The 22,656-nt window shown below is 50.1% G+C and overlaps 2 protein-coding genes across 2 annotated transcripts; both read left to right on the top strand.

Annotated features, from left to right (window-relative positions):
* Positions 1 to 541: 541 nt before the first annotated feature.
* Positions 542 to 20,911, top strand: LOC126652305 (KICSTOR complex protein kaptin-like; the record flags this gene model as incomplete). The annotated part of the gene is given in 10 exon segments (XM_050339006.1): positions 542 to 565; positions 568 to 595; positions 720 to 795; positions 3,532 to 3,605; positions 4,602 to 4,711; positions 9,432 to 9,512; positions 9,633 to 9,696; positions 17,429 to 17,516; positions 18,698 to 18,862; positions 20,663 to 20,911. Coding segments are annotated over 10 exon segments (959 nt in total), but the record flags the coding sequence as incomplete, so codon positions are not given.
* Positions 4,720 to 8,435, top strand: LOC126652304 (uncharacterized). The gene is made up of 3 exons (XM_050339005.1): positions 4,720 to 6,938; positions 7,122 to 7,276; positions 8,423 to 8,435. The coding sequence occupies exons 1-2, from the start codon at positions 5,615 to 5,617 to the stop codon at positions 7,253 to 7,255; spliced, it is 1,458 nt and encodes a 485-aa protein (XP_050194962.1). The 5' UTR covers positions 4,720 to 5,614; the 3' UTR covers positions 7,256 to 7,276; positions 8,423 to 8,435.
* Positions 20,912 to 22,656: the final 1,745 nt, after the last annotated feature.

Below are 22,656 nucleotides of genomic sequence, written 5' to 3'. Positions count from 1 at the left end.
CCCTCCCCCAGAGAGCTGCCTGAACAAACCCCCAAGCCCCCAAACCCCTCCTAAACCCCCCAAAAATGGTCCCTGACCCCCAGAACCCCCAAATCTCCCCAGCCCCCAAAAGGGTCCCTGACCCCCAAGCTCCCAAAAGGGTCCCAGCCCCCAAAAATGGTCCCTGATCCCCAAAGGGTCCCTGACCCCCGTTTTCTCCCTCCCACAGAGCTGCCTGAACAAACCCCAAGCCCCCAAAATGGTCCCTGATCCCCCAAAAATTGTCCCTGACCCCCAGAACCCCCAAAACCCACCAAGCCCCCAAAAAGGGTCCCTGACCCCCAAACCCCCAAAAATGGTCCCTGACCCCCAAAAATGGTCCCTGACCCCCTTTTCTCCCCTCCCCCAGAGAGCTGCCTGAACAAACCCCCAAGCCCCCCAAAAATGGTCCCAGCCCCCCAAAAATTGTCCTGACCCCAAGCCCCCAAAAATTGTCCCTGACCCCCAAAATTGTCCCTGACCCCCAAAATGGTCCCTGACCCCCTTTTGTCCCCTCCCCCAGAGAGCTGCCTGAACCTGGAGCTTCAGCTTCACCCCTCCACCTCTGCCACGCCCAGTAAGTGCCCCCCAGACCCCCAAAAAAACCCTGGGGACCCCCCAGAGACTCAGGGGACCCCAAAAATCCTGGACTTCCCAAAATCCTAAGCCCCAAAAATTCCACCCAAAATTCCCCCCTCCAGGGTCCAGGTGGGGGAGCACCAGGAGACCGTGTTCCTGCTCAGTGGGAATGACCCTGCTATCCATCTTTACAGGGAGGTGAGAGCCTAAAAACACCCCAAAATATCCAAAAAACACCCCAAAATCCCCCCAACCCAGCCCTAAATCCCCCCCTGTTCCTGCTCAGTGGGAATGACCCTGCTATCCATCTTTACAGGGAGGTGAGAGCCTAAAAACACCCTAAAATATCCAAAAATAACCCTAAAATATAAAAAGATCATCCAAAAATACCCCAAAGTATCCAAAAATACCCCAAAATACCCCAAAATCATCCAAAAATCCCCCCCTGTTCCTGCTCAGTGGGAATGACCCTGCCATCCATCTTTATAGGGAGGTGAGACCCCTAAATCACCCCAAAATATCCAAAAATAACCCTAAAATATCAAAATACATCAAATCAAAAATACCCCAAATCCCCCAACCCAGCCCTAAATCCCCCCCTGTTCCTGCTCAGTGGGAATGACCCTGCCAGCCACCTTTACAGGGAGGTGAGAGCTTAAAAACATCCCAAATTACCCCAAAATAACCCTAAAATATAAAAAAATCATCAAAAAATATCCAAAATCATCCAAAAATACCCCAAAATATCCCAAAATCACCCCAAAATACCCAAAGAGCCTCAAAAAATACCCCAAAATATCCCAAAAATCACCTCAAAATATTTAAAAATTCTCAAAAAATACCCCAAAATATCCCAAAATCACCCCAAAACACCCCAAAAGCCTCAAAAAATACCCCAAAATATCCCAAAATCACCCCAAAATATTTAAAAGTCCTCCAAAAATACCCCAGAATATCCAAAAATCACCCAAAAACACCCCAAAATATCCCAAAAACAACCCAAAATATCCAAAAATCATCCAAAAATACCCCAAAATATCCCAAAATCACCCCAAAATATTTAAAAGTCCTCCAAAAATACCCCAAAATATCCCAAAATACCCCAAAATATAAAAAAATCATCCAAAAATACCCCAAAATCATCCAAAAATCCCCCAACCCAGCCCTAAATCCCCCCCTGTTCCTGCTCAGTGGGATTGACCCTGCCAGCCACCTTTACAGGGAGGTGAGAGCCCTAAATCACCCCAAAATATCCCAAAATCACCTTAAATAACCCCAAAAAATAAAAATATCATCAAAAAATATCCAAAAACCATCCAAAAATACCCCAAAATCACCTTAAAACACCCCAAAATATCCAAAAAACATCCAAAAATACCCCAAAATATCCCAAAATCACCCCCAAAATATTTAAAAATCCTCCAAAAATATCCCAAAATATCCCAAAAACACCCCAAAATTTCCAAAAATCATCCAAAAATACCCCAAAATCCTCCAAAAATACCCCAATATATCCCAAAAATACCCCAGAATATCCCAAAATCACCCCCAAATACCCCAAAATTCTCCAAAAATACCCCAAAATATCCCAAAGTCACCCCAAAAAGCTCCAAAATCCTCCAAAAATATCCCAAAATATCCCAAAATCACCCCAAATTATCCAAAAATCCTCCAAAAATACCCCAAAATATCCTCAGAACTCACCCCCCGACCCATTTCCCAATTTTCCCCCTCATTTTCTCCAATTTTCCCCTCATTTTTCCCAATTTTCCCCCCAATTTCCCCCTCATTTTCCCAATTTCCCCTCGTTTTTCCCAATTTCCCCTCATTTTCCCCAAATTTCCCCTCATTTTTCCCAATTTTCCCCTCATTTCTCCCAATTCCCCCTCATTTTCCCAATTTTCCTCCTCACTTTTCCCAATTTTCCCCTCATTTTCCCAATTTCCCCCCATTTTTCCCCCTCATTTTTCCCAATTTTTCTCTCATTTTCCCCAATTTTTCTCTCATTTTTCCCAATTTTCCCTCATTTTTCCCAATTTTCCCCTCATTTCTCCCAATTTTCCCCCTCATTTTCCCAATTTCCCTCATTTTTCCCCTTTTTCCCCCTTATTTTCCCAATTTCCCCTCATTTTTCCCCTTTTTCCCCCTCATTTTCCCAATTCCCCCCCATTTTTCCCAAATTCCCTCTCATTTTCCCAAATTCTCTCTCATTTTCCCAATTTCCCCCTCATTTTTCCCAATTTTTCTCTCATTTTTCCCAATTTTCCCCCCAATTCCCCCTCATTTTTCCCAATTCCCCCTCATTTTCCCAATTTCCCCTCATTTTCCCCTCATTTTCCCCAATTTCCCCCTCGTTTTCCTCTCATTTTTCCCAATTTTCCCCTCATTTTCCCCTCATTCCCCTCATTTTCCCTAATTTTCCCTCATTTTCTCATTTCCCCTCATTTTCCCCAATTTCCCCCAAATTTCCCAATTTTCCCCCATTCCCTCATTTCCCATTCCCTCATTTTCCCAATTCCCCTCATTTTCCCCAATTTTCCCCCCATTTTTCCAATTTTCCCCTCATTTTCCCAATTTTCCCCCAATTTTCCCTTCATTTTCCCAATTTCCCCTCATTTTCCCAATTTTCCCCATTTTCCCCCTCATTTTCCCAATTTTTCCTCTCATTTTCCCAATTCCTCCATTTTCCCCAATTTTTCCCTCATTTTCCCAATTTTCTCTCATTTTTCCCCCCATTTTCCCCAATTTTTTCCCAATTTCCCCCATTTTCCCAATTTTCCCCTCATTTCCCAATTCCCCCTCATTTTCCCTCTCACTTTTCCCAATTTCCCCCCATTTTTCCCCCCATTTCCCCCCAATTTCCCTATTTTTTCCCAATTTTCCCCCTCATTTTCCCAATTTTCTCCCCAATTTTCCCAATTTCCCCATTCCCAGAATTCCTCGTCTCACCAGTTTGAGGAGCAGCCGATCCAGTTGCTCTTCCCGGAGCTCCAGCACGTCCCCAGCAAGTGAGTCCCCCCTTTTTGGGGTCCCCCTTTTCCTTCCCAACATTCCCAACATTCCCAACATTCCCAGAATTCCAAAATCCCCAGAATTCCCATTTTTTTCCCATTTTTTCCTGTTTTTCCCAGTGTTTTGTGGCTGGACATCCAAACCCCCCCAAAAAGTCTCCCTGACCCCCCAAAAAATCCCCCTTTTCCCTCCCACCATTCCCATCCTTCCCAGAATTCCCAGAATTCCCATTTTTTCCCATTTTTTCCCATTTTTTTCCCATTTTTTCCCATTTTTCCCAGTGTTCTGTGGCTGGATGTCCAACCTCTCCCAAACCTCCCAGGGCTCCCCAAAACCCCCCCAAAAAACCCCTAAAAAACTCCCTCTTTTCCCTCCCACCCTTCCCATCCTTCTCAGACTCCCAGAATTCCCAGAATTCCCATTTTTTTCCCATTTTTCCCAGTGTTTTGTGGCTGGATGTCCAGCCCCTGCCCGGTTCCCGTCACCGCCTCTCTGACCCTCCCAGGCTCCCCCAAACCCCCAAAACCCCTAAAAAACCCCTAAAAAGCCCCTTTTCCTTCCCAACATTCCCACCATTCCCAGACTCCCAGCATTCCCAGAATTCCCATTTTTTCCCATTTTTCCCATTTTCCCATTTTCCCAGTGTTTGTGGCTGGATGTCCAGCCCCTGCCAGTTCCGTCACCCACAAACCCCCAAAAACCCTAAAAAACCCCCTTAAAGCCCCCTTTTCCCTCCTACCCTTCCCGTTTTCCCACCATTCCCAGACTCCCAGAATTCCCAACATTCCCATATTTTCCCGTTTTCCCAGTGTTTTGTGGCTGGATGTCAACCCTGCCCGGTTCCCGTCACCGCCTCTCTGACCCTCCCAGGCTCCCCCAAAACCCCCCAAAAAAAACCCCTAAAAAACCCCCTTTTCCCTCCCACCTTTCCCACCCTTCCCATCCTTCCCAGAATTCCCAGAATTCCCATTTTTCCCTGTTATTTTTCCCAGTGTTTTGTGGCTGGATGTCCAACCCCTGCCCGGTTCCCGTCACCGCCTCTCGGCCCTCGGCTGCCACAGCGGCTTCGTGCGCGTCGCCCGCGTCCAGGAGGACTCCAGAGGTGCCTTCCCGACATTCCAGAGGGAATTCCCAACTGGAATTACCCCCCTGACCCTCCCCAGTGCCCCAGGATCCCAGTTCAGCCCAGTTTGGCCCAGTTTATCCCAGTTTATTTCCAGTTTATCCCACTGGGATGGAGCTGGAAGCGACTCCGAGCTCATCCCACGTCCTCTCCAGCCCCATCCAAGCCCCTATTCCATGTTTTTCCTTGGAAAAATCTTCCAATTCCCACTTGAAATTACCCCCCAAACTCCCCCAGTACCCCTGGATCCCAGTTTACCCCAGTTTGGCCCAGTTTATTCCCAGTTTATTCCCAGTTTATCCCACTGGGATGGAGCTGGAAGCGACTCCGGGCTCGTCCCAGCCCCATCCCAGCCTCCATTCCATGTTTTTCCTTGTCCATTCCATGTTTTTCCTTGGAAAATAACCCCAATTCCCACCTGGAATTACCCCCCACACCTCCCCCAGAGCCCCAGGATCCCAGTTTACCCCAGTTCAGCCCAGTTTGGCCCAGTTTATCCCAGTTTATTCCCAGTTTATCCCCCCGGGATAGAGCTGGATGTGGATCCTGAGGTGGCTCTGGCCCTGAATTCCTGGTTTTCCTTGGAAAAATCTTCCAATTCCCACTTGGAATTACCCCCTCAAACTCCCCCAGTACCCCTGGATCCCAGTTCAGCCCAGTTTGGCCCAGTTTATCCCAGTTTATTCCCAGTTTATCCCACTGGGATGGAGCTGGAAGCGACTCCGGGCTCGTCCCAGCCCCATCCCAGCCTCCATTCCATGTTTTTCCTTGGAAAAAACCCCCCCAATTCCCACCTGGAATTACCCCCCACACCTCCCCCAGGGCCCCTGGATCCCAGTTCAGCCCAGTTTGGCCCAGTTTATCCCAGTTTATCCCACTGGGATGGAGCTGGAAGCGACTCCAGGCTCGTCCCAGCCCCATCCCAGCCTCCATTCCATGTTTTTCTTGGAAAAAAAAACCCAATTCCCACCTGGAATCACCCCCCACACCTCCCCCAGAGCCCAAGGATCCCAGTTTACCCCAGTTTGGCCCAGTTTATTCCCAGTTTATCCCCCCGGGATGGAGCTGGATGTGGATCCTGAGGTGGCTCTGGCCCCGAATTCCTGGTTTTCCTTGGAAAAATCTTCCAATTCCCACTTGGAATTACTCCCTCAAACTCCCCCAGTGCCCCAGAATCCCAGTTCAGCCCAGTTTGGCCCAGTTTATCCCAGTTTATTCCCAGTTGATCCCACTGGGATGGAGCTGGAAGCAACTCCAGGCTCATCCCAGCCCCATCCCAGCCTCCATTCCATGTTTTTCCTTGGAAAAAAAACCCAATTCCCAACTGGAATCACCCCCCCACACCTCCCCCAGTGCCTCTGGATCCCAGTTCAGCCCAGTTTACCCCAGTTTGGCCCAGTTTATTCCCAGTTTATCCCATTGGGATGGAGCTGGAAGCAACTCCAGGCTCGTCCCAGCCCCATCCCAGCCTCCATTCCGTGTTTTTCCTTGGAAAAAAAACCCTTAAATTCCCACCTGGAATTACCCCCCACACCTCCCCCAGAACCCCAGGATGCCGGTTCATCCCAGTTTGGCCCAGTTCAGCCCAGTTTGGCCCAGTTTATTCCCAGTTTATCCCACTGGGATGGAGCTGGAAGCGACTCCGGGCTCGTCCCAGCCCCATCCCAGCCTCCATTCCATGTTTTTCCTTGGAAAAAAACCCCAATTCCCACCTGGAATTACCCCCCACACCTCCCCCAGAGCCCCTGGATCCCAGTTCAGCCCAGTTTGGCCCAGTTTGTCCCAGTTTGTCCCACTGGGATGGAGCTGGAAGCGACTCCGGGCTCGTCCCAGCCCCATCCCAGCCTCCATTCCATGTTTTTCCTTGTCCATTCCATGTTTTTCCTTGGAAAACCCCCCCAATTCCCACCTGGAATTACCCCCCACACCTCCCCAGAGCCCCAGGATCCCAGTTTACCCCAGTTCAGCCCAGTTTGGCCCAGTTTATCCCAGTTTATTCCCATTTTTCCCACTGGGATGGAGCTGGAAGCGACTCCAGGCTCATCCCAGCCCCATCCTAGCCTCCATTCCATGTTTTTCTTGGAAAAAAAACCCCCAATTCCCACCTGGAATCACCCCCCACACCTCCCCCACTGCCCCTGGATCCCAGTTTACCCCAGTTTATCCCAGTTTATTCCCAGTTTATCCCCCCAGGATGGAGCTGGAAGTGGATCCTGAAGTGGCTCCAACCCCGAATTCCATGTTTTTCCTTGGAAAAAAAACCCTTAAATTCCCACCTGGAATTACCCCCCACACCTCCCCAGAACCCCAGGATCGGTTCATCCCAGTTTGGCCAGTTCAGCCCAGTTTGGCCAGTTTATTCCCAGTTTATCCCACTGGGATGGGCTAGGCGACTCCGGGCTCGTCCCAGCCCCATCCCAGCCTCCATTCCATGTTTTTCCTTGGAAAACCCCCCCAATTCCCACCTGGAATCACCCCCTGACCCTCCTCAGTGCCCCAGGATCCCAGTTTACCCCAGTTTGATCCCAGTTTATTCCCAGTTTAATCCCATTTTTCCCACTGGGATGGAGCTGGAAGCGACTCCGGGCTCATCCCACGTCCTCTCCAGCCCCATCCAAGCCCCTATTCCATGTTTTTCCTTGGAAAAAAAACCCAATTCCCACCTGGAATTACCCCCCCAAACTCCCCCAGTGCCCCTGGATCCCAGTTTACCCCAGTTTGGCCCAGTTTATTCCCATTTTATCCCACTGGGATGGAGCTGGAAGCGACTCCGGGCTCGTCCCAGCTCCATCCCAGCCTCCATTCCATGTTTTTCCTTGGAAAAAACAACCCAATTCCCACCTGGAATTACCCCCCACACCTCCCCCAGAGCCAGAGGATCCCAGTTTGGCCCAGTTTATCCCAGTTGATCCCAGTTCATCCTGATTTTTCCCAGTTTGTCCCACTGGGATGGAGCTGGAAGCGACTCCGGGCTCGTCCCAGCCCCATCCCAGCCTGAATTCCATGTTTTTCTTGGAAAAAAAAACCCAATTCCCACCTGGAATCACCCCCCACACCTCCCCCAGTGTCAGAGGATCCCAGTTTATCCCAGTTCTTCCCAGTTTGGCCCAGTTTATCCCCCCAGGATGGAGCTGGAAGTGGATCCTGAGGTGGCTCCGGCCCCAAATTCCATGTTTTTCCTTGGAAAAATCTTCCAATTCCCACCTGGAATTACCCCCCACACCTCCCCCAGAGCCCCTGGATCCCAGTTGGATCCCACTTGGATCCCAGTTTAATCCCAGTTTGATCCCAGTTTAATCCCAGCTTGGATCCCAGTTTAATTCCACATTTTTCCCTGGAAAATCCCCCTTAAATTCCCCCCTGGCATCCCCTCCCCAGCCCCAGTTTATCCCAGTTTGCTCCCAGTTTGATCCCAGTTTATCCCATTTGGATCCCAGTTTGATCCCAGTTTAATCCCAGTTGATCCCAGCCTGAATTCCACATTTTCCCTGGAAAACCCCCCTTAAATTCCCCCCTGGAGTCCCCTCCCCAATCCCAGTTTGATCCCAATTTAATCCCAGTTTGATCCCAGTTTACCCCAGTTTATTCCCAGTTTGATCCCAGTTGGATCCCAGTTTAATCCCAGTTTAATCCCAGCCTGAATTCCACATTTTCCCTGGAAAAAACCCCCTTAAATTCCCCCCTCCCCAGCCCCAGTTTGATCCCAGTTTTTATCCCAGTTGGATCCCAGTTGGATCCCAGTTGGATCCCAGTTTAATCCCAGTTTGGATCCCAGTTTAATTCCACATTTTTCCCTGGAAAATCCCCCTTAAATTCCCCCCTGGCATCCCCTCCCCAATCCCAGTTTATCCCAGTTTGATCCCAGTTAATCCCAGCCTGAATTCCACATTTTCCCTGGAAACCCCCCCTTAAATTCCCCCCTGACATCCCCTCCCCAATCCCAGTTTGATCCCAGTTGGATCCCACTTTGATCCCAGTTTAATCCCAGTTTGGATCCCAGTTTAATTCCACATTTTTCCCTGGAAAACCCCCCTTAAATTCCCCCCTGGAATCCCCTCCCCAGCCCCAGTTTATCCCAGTTGGATCCCAGTTTTTATCCCAGTTTGATCCCAGTTTGCTCCCAGTTTGATCCCATTTTAATCCCAGTTTGATCCCAGCCTGAATTCCACATTTTCCCTGGAAAACCCCCCTTAAATTCCCCCCTCCCCAGCCCCAGTTTATCCCAGTTTATCCCAGTTTTTATCCGAGTTTATCCCAGTTGGACCCCAATTTAATCCCAGTTTATCCCAGTTTATCCCAGTTTGATCCCAGTTTAATCCCAGTTGGATCCCAGTTGATCCCAGCCTGAATTCCACATTTTCCCTGGAAAAACCCCCCTTAAATTCCCCCCTCCCCAGCCCCAGTTTATCCCAGTTTAGTCCCAGTTTTTATCCCAGTTTGCTCCCACTTGGATCCCAGTTGGATCCCAGTTTGATCCCAGTTTGATCCCAGTTGGATCCCAGTTGATCCCAGCCTGAATTCCACATTTTCCCTGGAAAAAACCCCTTAAATTCCCCCCTCCCCAGCCCCAGTTTATCCCAGTTTGCCCCAGTTTGACCCCGGGGGGGGTGAGGAAAGAAGAGGGAGATCCCTGATCCTTTTCCCCCTTTTTTTCCCTCCTGGAACCCCCGGAATTCCCGGAATTCCCTGGAATTCCCAGCCATCCTGCAGAGCTGGAGCCTCCAGCAGGACGGGCCCATCTCGTCCGTGCTGCTTTTCCCGCTGCCCCCGGAGCCTGAAAGTAAGGAAAAAAAACCCCCCAAAATTCCCAAAAAACCTTGGAATTCTGCACGGGAAAAGCCCTCAGGATTCCAAGGAAAAGCTCAGAATTCCCAGGGAATTTTTGGGTTTTTAATTCCAGGTGGTCCTGAGGGTTCCTGGAGCCTCCTGGTGAGCAGCGCCCTCGAGGCCGCCGTCGTCTACAGGTGGGGAGGCCTTTTCCTCCCCCCAAAATCCTGGGATTCTACCCCCAAAATTCCCATTTTTTTCTCTCCAATCCTGGGGGTTTGTCCCCCAAAATTCCCTTTTTTTCCCTCCAAAATCCTGGGATTTTGCCCCTAAAATTCCCATTTTTTTCCCCCTAAATCCTAGGATTTTGTTCCTCAAAATTCCCAGGTTTTTTACCTCCAATCCTGGGGGTTTGTCCCCCAAAATTCCCATTTTTTTCCCCCAAATCCCAGGATTTCGCCCCCAAAATTCCCAGTTTTTTTCTCCAATCCCCCTGACCCCATTCCCATGGAATTCCCCTGGAATTTCCCAGGAATATCCTGATCCAAGGGCTGGATTCCCCTGACCCCCATTCCCATGGAATTCCCATGGAATTTTCCAGGAATATCCTGATCCAGGGCCTGGATTCCCCTGACCCCCATTCCCATGGAATTTTGCCCCCAAAATTCCCATTTTTTCCCCCTAAATTCTAGGATTTTGTTCCTCAAAATTCCCAGGGTTTTTTCCCCCCAATCTCAGGGGTTTGTTCTCAAAAATTCCCATTTTTTCCCCCAAAATCCTGGGATTTTACCCCTAAAATTCCCATTTTTTTCCCTCCAATCCCAGGGGTTTGTCCCCAAAAATTCCCATTTTTTTTCCCCCTAATCCCAGGATTTTGCCCCCAAAATTCCCAGTTTTTTTCTCCAATCCTGACCCCCATTCCATGGAATTCCTGGAATATTCCAGGATATCCTGATCAAGGCCTGGATTCCCCGGTGCCCCTCCTGACCCCATTCCCATGGAATTCCCCTGGAATTTTTCAGGAATATCCTGATCCAAGGCCTGGATTCCCCTGACCCCCATTCCCATGGAATTTTGCCCCCAAAATTCCCATTTTTTCCCCCTAAATCCTTGGATTTTGTCCCCAAAAATTCCCATTTTTTTCCCCCTAAATCCTAGGATTTTCTTCCTCAAAATTCCCAGGTTTTTTTCCCCCCAATCTCAGGGGTTTGTTCTCAAAATTCCCATTTTTTTCCCCCTAAATCCTGGGATTTTACCCCTAAAATTCCCATTTTTTCCCCCCCAAAATCCTGGATTTGTCCCCAAAATTCCCAGTTTTTTTCTCCAATCCCCCTGACCCCCATTCCCATGGAATTTTACCCCCAAAATTCCCATTTTTTTCCCCCTAAATCCTAGGATTTTGTTCCTCAAAATTCCCAGGTTTTTTACCTCCAATCCTGGGGTTTGTCCTCAAAATTCTATTTTTGCCCAAAATCCTGTGATTTTACCCCTAAAATTCCCATTTTCCCCCTAAATCCTAGGATTTTGTTCCTCAAAATTCCCAGGTTTTTCCCCAATCTCAGGGGTTTGCCCCTAAAATTCCCATTTTTCCCTCCAATCCCAGGGGTTTGTCCTCAAAATTCCCCTTTTTTTTCCCCCTTAAATCCTGGGATTTTGCCCTCAAAATTCCCAGGGTTTTTTCCCCCCAATCCCAGGGTTTTCCCCAAAATTCCCATTTTTTCCCCCAAATCCTGGGATTTCACCCCCAAAATTCCCAGTTTTTCTCCAATCCCCTGACCCCCATTCCCTGGATTTTCCAGGAATATCCTGATCCAAGGCCTGGATTCCCCGGTGTCCCTCCCTGACCCCCATTCCCATGGAATTCCCCTGGAATTTCCCAGGAATATCCTTGTCCAAGGCCTGGATTCTGACCCCCATTCATGGAATTTTGCCCCCAAAATTCCCATTTTTTCCCCTAAATCCTGGGATTTTGCCCTAAAATTCCATTTTTTTCCTCCAATTCCAGGGTTTGCCTCAAAATTCCCATTTTTTTCCCCAAATCCGGGATTTTACCCCCAAAATTCCCAGGTTTTTTCTCCAATCCCCCTGACCCCCATTCCCATGGAATTCCCATGGAATTTTCCAGGAATATCCTTGTCCAAGGTCTGGATTCCCCGGTTTCCCTCCCTGACCCCCATTCCCATGGAATATTCCAGGAATATCCTGATCCAAGGCCTGGATTCCCCTGACCCCCATTCCCCTGGAATTTTCCAGGAATATCCTGATCCAAGGCCTGGATTCCCCGGTTTCCCTCCCTGACCCCAATTCCCCTGGAATTTCCCAGGAATATCCTGATCCAGGGTCTGGATTCCCCTGACCCCCCATTCCCATGGAATTTTGCCCCCAAAATTCTATCATTTTCCCCTAAATCCTGGGATTTTGCCCTAAAATTCCATTTTTCCCTCCAATTCCAGGGTTTGCCCCAAAATTCTATTTTTTCCCCCAAAATCCGGGATTTTACCCCAAAATTCCCAGGTTTTTTCTCCAATCCCCCTGACCCCCATTCCCATGGAATTCCCATGGAATTTTCCAGGAATATCCTTGTCCAAGGTCTGGATTCCCCTGACCCCCATTCCCATGGAATTTTGCCCCCAAAATTCCCATTTTTTCCCCTAAATCCCAGGATTTTACCCCCAAAATTCTCAGTTTTTTTCTCCAATCCCCCTGACCCCCATTCCCATGGAATTCCCCTGGAATTTTCCAGGAATATCCTGATCCAGGGCCTGGATTCCCCGGTTTCCCTCCCTGACCCCCATTCCCATGGAATTCCCCTGGAATTTCCCAGGAATATCCTGATCCAAGGCCTGGATTCCCCTGACCCCCATTCCCATGGAATTTTGCCCCCAAAATTCCCATTTTTTTCCCCCTAAATCCTTGGATTTTTCCCCAAAAAATTCCAATTTTTTTCCCCCCAATCTCAGGGGTTTGTCCCCCAAAATTCCCATTTTTCCCCCAAAATCCTGGGATTTTGCCCCTAAAATTCCCATTTTTTCCCCCCCAAAATTCCCATTTTTTTCCCTCCAATCCTGGGATTTTACCCTCAAAATTCCCATTTTTTCCCCCTAAAGTCCTGGGATTTTGCCCCTAAAATTCCCTTTTTTTTCTCCTCCAATCCTGGGGGTTTGTCCCCAAAAATTCCCATTTTTTCCCCCTAAATCCTGGGATTTTACCCCTAAAATTCCCATTTTTTTTCCCCCCAAATCCTAGGATTTTGTTCCTCAAAATTCCCAGGTTTTTTTCCCTCCAATTCCAGGGGTTTGTCCCCAAAAATTCCCATTTTTTCCACCTAAATCCTGGGATTTTGTCCCCAAAATTCCCATTTTTTTCCCCCCAATCCCAGGATTTTACCCCCAAAATTCCCAGTTTTTTTCTCCAATCCCCCTGACCCCCATTCCCATGGAATTTTCCAGGAATATCCTGATCCAAGGCCTGGATTCCCCTGACCCCCATTCCCATGGAATTCCCCTGGATTTTCCAGGAATATCCTGATCCAAGGCCTGGATTCCCTGGTGTCCCTCCCTGACCCCCATTCCCATGGAATTCCCCTGGAATTTTCCAGGAATATCCTGATCCAGGGCCTGGATTCCCCTGACCCCCATTCCCATGGAATTTTACCCCTAAAATTCCCATTTTTTTCCCTCCAATCTCAGGGTTTTGTCCCCCAAAATTCCCATTTTTTTCCTCTCCAATCCTGGGATTTTGCCCCTAAAATTCCCTTTTTTTCCTCCTCCAATCCTGGGGGTTTGACCCCAAAATTCCCATTTTTTCCCCCTAAAATCCTGGGATTTTGCCCCTAAAATTCCCATTTTTTTCCCTCGAATTTCAGGGGTTTGTCCCCAAAATTCCCATTTTTTTCCCCCCTAAAATCCTGGGATTTTGCCCCTAAAATTCCCAGGTTTTTTCTCCAATCCCCCTGACCCCCATTCCCATGGAATTCCCCTGGAATTTCCCAGGAATATCCTTGTCCAAGGCCTGGATTCCCCGGTGTCCCTCCCTGACCCCCATTCCCATGGAATTTTGCCCCCAAAATTCCCATTTTTTCCCCCTAAATCCTAGGATTTTGTTCCTCAAAATTCTCAGGTTTTTTTCCCCCAATCCCAGGGGGTTGTCCTCAGAAATTCCCATTTTTTTCCCCCTAAATCCTGGGATTTTGTTCCTCAAAATTCCCATTTTTTCCCCCAATCCCAGGATTTCACCCCCAAAATTCCCAGTTTTTTTCTCCAATCCCCCTGACCCCCATTCCCATGGAATTCCCCTGGAATTTTCCAGGAATATCCTTGTCCAAGACCTGGATTCCCCTGACCCCCATTCCCATGGAATTCCCATGGAATTTTCCAGGAATATCCTGATCCAAGGCCTGGATTCCCCGGTGTCCCTCCCTGACCCCCATTCCCATGGAATTCCCCTGGAATTTCCCAGGAATATCCTTGTCCAAGGCCTGGATTCCCCTGACCCCCATTCCCATGGAATTTTGCCCCCAAAATTCCCATTTTTTCCCCCTAAATCCTGGGATTTTGCCCCTAAAATTCCCATTTTTTTCCCTCCAATTCCAGGGGTTTGCCCCCAAAATTCCCATTTTTTTTCCCCCAAAATCCCGGGATTTTACCCCCAAAATTCCCAGTTTTTTTCTCCAATCCCCCTGACCCCCATTCCCATGGAATTCCCCTGGAATATTCCAGGAATATCCTGATCCAAGGCCTGGATTCCCCTGACCCCCATTCCCATGGAATTCCCCTGGAATTTCCCAGGAATATCCTGATCCAAGGCCTGGATTCCCCTGACCCCCATTCCCATGGAATTTTGCCCCCAAAATTCCCATTTTTTTCCCCCTCAAAATCCTAGGATTTTACCCCTAAAATTCCCATTTTTTTCCCTCCAATTCCAGGGGTTTGTCCCCAAAATTCTCATTTTTTTCCCCCTTAAATCCTGGGATTTTACCCCTAAAATTCCCAATTTTTTTCCCTCCAATCCCAGGGGTTTGTCCCCCAAAATTCCCATTTTTTTTCCCCCAAATCCTGGGATTTCACCCCCAAAATTCCCAGTTTTTTTCTCCAATCCCCCTGACCCCCATTCCCATGGAATTCCCCTGGAATTTTCCAGGAATATCCTTGTCCAGGGTCTGGATTCCCCTGACCCCCATTCCCATGGAATTCCCCTGGAATTTTCCCAGGAATATCCTGATCCAAGGTCGGGATTCCCCGGTGTCCCTCTCTGACCCCCATTCCCATGGAATTCCCATGGATTTTCCAGGAATATCCTGATCCAGGGCCTGGATTCCCCGGTTTCCCTCCCTGACAGCTCCTGACCCCCATTCCCATGGAATTTCCCAGGAATATCCTGATCCAAGGGCTGGATTCCCCTTACCCCCATTCCCATGGAATTTTGCCCCTAAAATTCCCATTTTTTTCCCTCCAATCTCAGGGTTTTGTCCCCAAAATTCCCTTTTTTTCCCCCCCTCAAAATCCTGGGATTTTACCCCTAAAATTCCCATTTTTTTCCCCCAAATCCCAGGATTTTACCCCTAAAATTCCCAGGTTTTTTCTCCAATCCCCCTGACCCCCATTCCCCTGGAATTTTCCAGGAATATCCTTGTCCAAGGCCTGGATTCCCCTGACCCCCATTCCCATGGAATTCCCATGGAATATTCCAGGAATATCCTGATCCAGGGCCTGGATTCCCCTGACCCCCATTCCCATGGAATTTTGCCCCTAAAATTCCCATTTTTTTCCCTCCAATCTCAGGGTTTTGTCCCCAAAAATTCCCATTGTTTCCCCCAAAATCCTGGGATTTTACCCCTAAAATTCCCATTTTTTTCCCCCAAAATCCTGGGATTTCACCCCTAAAATTCCCATTTTTTTCCCCCCAAATCCCGGGATTTTGCCCCCAAAATTCCCAGTTTTTTCTCCAATCCTCTGACCCCCATTCCCATGGAATTCCCATGGAATATTCCAGGAATATCCTGATCCAAGGCCTGGATTCCCCTGACCCCCATTCCCATGGAATTCCCCTGGAGTTTTCCAGGAATATCCTGATCCAAGGCCTGGATTCCCCGGTTTCCCTCCTGGGCATTTCCTGACCCCCATTCCCATGGAATTCCCCTGGATTTTCCAGGAATATCCTGATCCAAGGCCTGGATTCCCCGGTGTCCCTCCCTGACCCCCATTCCCATGGAATTCCCATGGAATTTTCCAGGAATATCCTGATCCAAGGCCTGGATTCCCCTGACCCCCATTCCCATGGAATTTTGCCCCCAAAATTCCCATTTTTTCCCCCTAAATCCTTGGATTTTGTTCCTCAAAATTCCCAGGTTTTTTTCCCCCAATCCCAGGGGTTTGTCCCCAAAAATTCCCATTTTTTTCTCCCTCAAAATCCTGGGATTTTACCCCTAAAATTCCCATTTTTTTGCCCTAAATCCTGGGATTTTACCTCCAAAATTCCCATTTTTTTCCCCCAAATCCCGGGATTTCACCCCCAAAATTCCCAGTTTTTTTCTCCAATCCCCCTGACCCCCCATTCCCCTGGAATTTTCCAGGAATATCCTGATCCAAGGCCTGGATTCCCCGGTTTCCCTCCCTGACCCCCATTCCCATGGAATTCCCATGGATTTTCCAGGAATATCCTGATCCAAGGCCTGGATTCCCCTGACCCCCATTCCCATGGAATTCCCCTGGAATTTTCCAGGAATATTCTGATCCAGGGCCTGGATTCTCCGGTTTCCCTCCCTGACCCCCATTCCCATGGAATTCCCATGGAATTTTCCAGGAATATCCTGATCCAAGGCCTGGATTCCCCGGTTTCCCTCCCTGACAGCTCCTGACCCCCATTCCCATGGAATTTCCCAGGAATATCCTGATCCAGGGCCTGGATTCCCCTGACCCCCATTCCCCTGGAATTCCCATGGAATATTCCAGGAATATCCTGATCCAGGGCCTGGATTCCCCGGTGTCCCTCTCTGACCCCCATTCCCATGGAATTCCCCTGGATTTTCCAGGAATATCCCGATCCAAGGCCTGGATTCCCCTGACCCCCATTCCCATGGAATTTTGCCCCCAAAATTCCCATTTTTTTTCTCCCCTGAATCCTAGGATTTTCTTCCTCAAAATTCCCAGGTTTTTTTCCCCCCAATCCCAGGGGTTTGTCCCCAAAAATTCCCATTTTTTCCACCTAAATCCTTGGGATTTTGTCCCCAAAATTCCCATTTTTTTCCCCCCAATCCCAGGGATTTTACCCCCAAAATTCCCAGTTTTTTTCTCCAATCCCCCTGACCCCCATTCCCATGGAATTCCCATGGAATATTCCAGGAATATCCTTGTCCAAGGCCTGGATTCCCCTGACCCCCATTCCCATGGAATTCCCATGGATTTTCCAGGAATATCCTGATCCAGGGCCTGGATTCCCCGGTTTCCCTCCTGGGCATTCCCTGACCCCCATTCCCATGGAATTCCCCTGGAATTTTCCAGGAATATCCTGATCCAGGGCCTGGATTCTCCGGTTTCCCTCCTGGGCATTCCCTGACCCCCAATTCCCCTGGAATTTTCCCAGGAATATCCTGATCCAGGGCCTGGATTCCCCGGTTTCCTTCCTGGGCATTCCCTGACCCCCATTCCCATGGAATATTCCAGGAATATTCTGATCCAAGGCCTGGATTCCCCGGTTTCCTTCCTGGGCATTCCCTGACCCCCATTCCCATGGAATATTCCAGGAATATTCTGATCCAGGGCCTGGATTCCCCGGTGTCCCTCCCTGACCCCCAATTCCCATGGAATATTCCAGGAATATCCTGATCCAGGGCCTGGATTCCCCTGACCCCCATTCCCATGGAATTCCCATGGAATTTTCCAGGAATATCCTTGTCCAAGGTCTGGATTCCCCGTTTTCCCTCCCCGGCAGCCGCGGCTCCGACAGCGTCGTTTGCGCCCGCGTGGCCGACGTCGACCTGGACGGGACCCCCGAGATCCTGCTGGGAACCTACGGACAGGTGGGAATTCCTGGGAATTCTGATCCTGCCCTAATCCTGGGAATTCTGGGCCTCCTAATCCTGGGAATTCTGGGCCTCCTAATCCCGCCCTAATCCTGGGAATCCTGCCCTCCAAATCCCGGGAATCCTGCTGGGAACCTACGGACAGGTGGGAATTCCTGGGAATTCTGGGCCTCCAAATCCTGGGAATTCTGGGCCTCCTAATCCCGCCCTAATCCTGGGAATCCTGCCCTCCAAATCCCGGGAATCCTGCTGGGAACCCACGGACAGGTGGGAATTCCCGGGAATTCTGGGCCTCCTAATCCTGGGAATGCTGCTTTGTTTATCCTGGGAATGCTGCTGGGAACCTACGGACAGGTGGGGATTTCTGGGAATGCTGGGCCTCCAAATCCCGGGAATTCTGGGCCTCCTAATCCTGGGAATCCTGCTCTGCTTATCTTGGGAATTCTGGGTCTCATAATCCTGGGAATCCTGCTGGGAACCCACGGACAGGTGGGGATTTCCTGGGAATTCTGGGCCTCCTAATCCTGGGAATCCTGCCCTGCTTATCCTGGGAATTCTGGGCCTCCAAATCCCGGGAATGCTGCCCTCCTAATCCTGGGAATGCTGCTGGGAACCCACGGACAGGTGGGCATTTCCTGGGAATTCTGGGCCTCCTCAGCCTGGGAATTCTGGGCCTCTAATCCTGGGAATCCTGCTCTGCTTATCCTGGGAATTCTGGGCCTCCTAAACCCTGGAATCCCACTCTAATCCCCACATTTTTTCCCCCCTTTTTCCCCCAATTTTTTAGAATCTTTTTCCCAATTTTTCCAAATTCCCCCAAATTTTCCCATTTTTTCACCTTTTTTTTTTAATTTCCCCCAATTTTCCCTCCATTTCCCCCCATTCCTTCAATTTTCCCCCAATTTTTTCAATTTTTCCCCCAAATTCGAATTTTTTCTGTAAAATTTCACCTGAATTCCCCCAAAATTCCCATTTTTCCCCCCAAATTCCTCCAAATTCCCCCCCAAAATTTCCCAGCCTTTTCACCAAATTCTTCTCGAATTCCCTCAAATTTCACTGGAATTCCATCAAATTCCCCCCAAATTCCCCCAAATTCCCCCCGAATCCCCCCCGAAATCCCCAATAATTGTTATTTATTATTATTATTAATATTATTATTTTAATTTTCATTCCTGCAGGAGCTGCTGTGCTACAAATACTCGGGGGGGGAGGGGCGGGAGTTCCTCCCCCTCTGGTCCCGCCGCTTCCCCTCCCCCCTCCTGGCCCTGCGGCCCCTCGACCTCACCGGGGACGGGCTGAGCGAGCTCGCCGTCGTCTGCCTCAGGGGGCTGCACATCCTGCAGGTCAGGGGGGTCAAAAACACCCCAAAAACACCCCAAAAACACCCCAAAAACACCCCAAAATCACCCAAAAAATCCCCTCAAAAATGGCCCCAAAACGGCCCAAAAATGGCCCAAAAACGGCCCCAAAACGGCCCCTGGAGCTGCCGGGGGATGGGATGGGCTGAGCGAGCTCGCCGTCGTCTGCTTCAGGGGGCTGCACATCCTGCAGGTCAGGAGACCCCAAAAACACCCCAAAATTACCCCAAAATTACCCCAAAATCACCCCAAAAATGGCCAAAAACTGCTCCAAAAATGACCCCAAAACGGCCCCTGGAGCTGCCGGGGGATGGGACGGGCTGAGCGAGCTCGCCGTCGTCTGCCTCAGGGGGCTGCACATCCTGCAGGTCAGGAGACCCCAAAAACACCCCAAAATTACCCCAAAATTACCCCAAAATCACCCCAAAAATGGCCAAAAAAACTGCTCCAAAAATGACCCCAAAACGGCCCCTGGAGCTGCCGGGGGATGGGACGGGCTGAGCGAGCTCGCCGTCGTCTGCCTCAGGGGGCTGCACATCCTGCAGGTCAGGAGACCCAAAAACACCCCAAAAACACCCCAAAAACACCCCAAAAATGGCCAAAAAAACTGCTCCAAAAACGGCCCCAAAACGGCCCAAAAATGGCCCAAAAACGGCCCCAAAACGGCCCCTGGAGCTGCCGGGGGATGGGACGGGCTGAGCGAGCTCGCCGTCGTCTGCCTCAGGGGGCTACACATCCTGCAGGTCAGGGGGCTCAAAAACACCCCAAAATCACCCCAAAATCACCCCAAAATCACCCAAAAAATCCCCTCAAAAATGGCCTTAAAATGGCCCCAAAACGACCCCAAAACAGCTCTGAAATGGTGCCAAAAATGGCCCAAAAATGGCCCCAAAACTGCCTCAAAAACCACCCCAAAAACCGTCTCAAACCACCCCAAAAATGAACCCAAAATGGGCCCCAAAATGGCCCCAAAATGGCCCTAAAAAAGGCCTCAGAACGGCCCAAAAATGGCTCTGAAACGACCCCCAAAATGACCTCAAAACAGCCCCAAAAATGGCCTCAAAATGGCCCAAAAATGGCTCTGAAACTGCCCCAGAATGAGCCCCAAAACAGCCCCAAAACCCACCCAAAATGGCCCAAAAATGGCTCTGAAAGGGCCTCAAAAACGGCCTCAAAAATAGGCCCAAAACCAGCCCAAAAACTGCCCCAAAAATGAGCCCAAAACAGCCCAAAAATGACCTCAAAAAGGCCCAAAAACAGCTCAGAAATGGCCCCAAAACGGACCCAAAACCATCCCAAAAACTGCCCCAAAAATGACCCCAAAAAGGCCCAAAAATGGCTCTGAAACGGCCACAAAAATGGCCTCGAAACAGTCCTAAAAATGACCCTAAAATGGTCCCAAAAACGGCCTCAAAACAGCCCAAAAATGGCTTCAAAAAGGCCCCAAAAATGGCCCTGAAAGGGCCTCAAAATGGTCCCTGAAAGTGGCTCCAAACGTCTCTAAGAATGGCCCAAATTCCCAAAATTCTCTGCCAAAATTCCCCAAATTCCTCAAATATTCCCCCAAATCCCCAAAGATTCCCCCAAACCCTCAAAATTCCCCCAAATTCCCTAAAATTCTCCCCCCAAACTTCCCCTAAATCCACCAAAATCCCCCCAAAATCCCCCAAACTTCCCCCAAAATCCTCCAAACTTCCCCAAATCCCTCAAAATCCCCCAAACTTTCCCCAAATCCCCCAAATTTTCCCAAAATCCCCCCAAAATTCCCAATTTTCCCCCCTCCAGCACAGCCTGGAGCCGACGGCGCGGCTGCTCCTGGAGCGGCTCCGGAGGGAGGTGAAGAGGAGGAAGGAGCTGGGGGAGGAAAAGGAAAAGGAAAAAAAGGAAGAGGAAAAAAAGGAAGAGAAAAAGGAAAAAGAAAAGGAAAAAAAAGAAAAGGAAAAGGAGAAAAAGGAAGAGGAAAAAAAGGAAAAAGAAAAGGAAAAAAAGGAAGAGGAAAAAAAGGAAAAGGAAGAGGAAAAGGAAAAGGAAAAAAGGGGGGGAGGGGAAGGAGAAAAGGGAGTGGGAACCCCTCGATCCCTCCCCAAATCCTCCCAATCCCAATAAATGACCTGACCCCGAATTCCTGCAGGGTTTTTTTGGGGGGTTTGGGGGTCTTGGGTGGAGTTTGGGGGTCTTGGGGTGGAAATTTGAGGTCCTGAGGGGAAAATTGGGAGATCCTGGGGGGGTTGAGAGGTCGGGGGTGGTCTTGGGGTCTGGGGTGGAAATTTGAGGTCTTGGGGGGATTTGGGGGTCTGGGGAGAGGCTGGGGGTGTCCTGGGAGGGGATTTGGGGGTCTTGGGGGTCGAGGGGTGGAAATTTGGGGTTTTGGGGGTCCTGGGAGGGATTTGGGGGTCCTGGGAGGGGTTTGGGGGTCCTTAAAAGGGGGTATGGGGATCCTGAGGGGGAAATTTGGGGTCCTGGGGGGATTTGGGGGTCTGGGGGAAATCTGGGGGTTTTGGGGGATTTGGGGGTCCTGGGGGATTTGGGGGTCTGGGGTGGAAATTTGGGGTCTTGAGGGATTTGGGGATCTGGGGGAGAGGTTGGGGTATCCTGGGAGGGGGATTTGGGGGTTCTTGGGGGTCGAGGGGTGGAAATTTGGAGTCTTGGGAGGGATTTGGGGGATCTGGGAGGGTTTGGGGGTCCTTAAAGGGGTTTAGGGGGTCCTGGGGGATCCTGAGGGGGAAATTTGGGGTCCTGGGGGATTTGGGGTCCCGGTTGTTTTTGGGGGTCTCAGGTTGTTTTTTGGGGGTCCGACGTTGTTTTTGGGGGTCCTTAGGGGGTTTTTGGGGTCCCCGTATTTTTTGGGGGTCCCGGGGTTGTTTTTGGGGTCCTTGGGGGTGTTTTCTTTGGGGGTCCCTGGGGGTCGTTGGGAGGAATTTGGGGCTCCATCGGAGTGTTTTTGGGAGTTCCAATGTGGGTGGGTTGTTCCCGTGGGTGGGGCGGGGCCATCGCCATCCCCTCCCCACAGCTCGCTCCGCCCCTCCCCCGCCCCCCCTCCCCGCCCCTCCGCCCCCTTTTTCCCTCCCCCCAAATGGAGCTTTAACCGCGCCGGCAGCGGGGAGGGACCTGGGAGAGCAGGGTACCACTTGGGAGGTCGAGGCTCCCCAATTTACCCCCCTGCCCTCCCCCACACTCCCTCCATCCCCCTCCCCCCTCATTTCCCACCCTGCCAATCCTCAGGTGGGGGAGGAAACCCCCGACCCCCTAAAAAGCTCCCTATTGGGGAGTCTCCCCCACTCTCCACCAGCCCCTCCCCACCCCCTCGGCTCCTCCTCCTGGCCCCTCCCCTCCCTTTTATTTTGGGGGTTTGGGAGGTTTTTTTGGGGTGCTTTTTTGGGGGGTTGGGGTGAGGGGAGGGGCGCTGAGAGGGGGGGGAAGGGGATGAGCAAACAAACCCCCTCTTCGAAATTCCCAAAAATCAGCTGAAAACCAGGAAAAATCCTGCTGGGAACAGGTGGGTGGGAAGGGGGGAGGGAGGGAGGTTTCGATTTTCCTCAAATTCCCAAAAAAAAATCAAGCAAATCCCAATCCATGGGATTTCCTTCCCTCCCCAAATTCCCCTAAACCATCCCGGTTTCTCTTCCCCCTCCCGCCCCCCAAAATTCCAAGTGCCCCAAATCGTCAAAATTGCATCCCAAAATTCCCTCACCCCATCTGGATTTCCAAAAAAAAAAACTCCCCTGTTTTTCCTGATTTTCCCAAAATCCCCTAGAATTCCCTGAAATTCCCCTGATTCC

The sequence above is a fragment of the Myiozetetes cayanensis genome, unplaced genomic scaffold, assembly GCF_022539395.1.
Source record: "Myiozetetes cayanensis isolate MyiCay16 unplaced genomic scaffold, myiCay2020 scf759, whole genome shotgun sequence".
Lineage (NCBI taxonomy): Eukaryota > Metazoa > Chordata > Aves > Passeriformes > Tyrannidae > Myiozetetes > Myiozetetes cayanensis.
The sequence above is the reverse complement of the archived record's forward strand: the minus strand, read 5'-3'. Positions and strand labels throughout refer to the sequence as shown.

What these genes read in the sequence shown, in the direction of transcription:
- LOC126652304 (XM_050339005.1), top strand. Translation starts at nt 5,615, where the DNA reads ATGGAGCTGGAAGCGACTCCAGGCTCGTCCCAGCCCCATCCCAGCCTC. An exon ending in CCCCCAGGATGGAGCTGGAA is followed by an intron (nt 6,939 to 7,121) that starts GTGGATCCTGAA and finishes GGGATGGGCTAG; the next exon opens with GCGACTCCGGGCTCGTCCCA.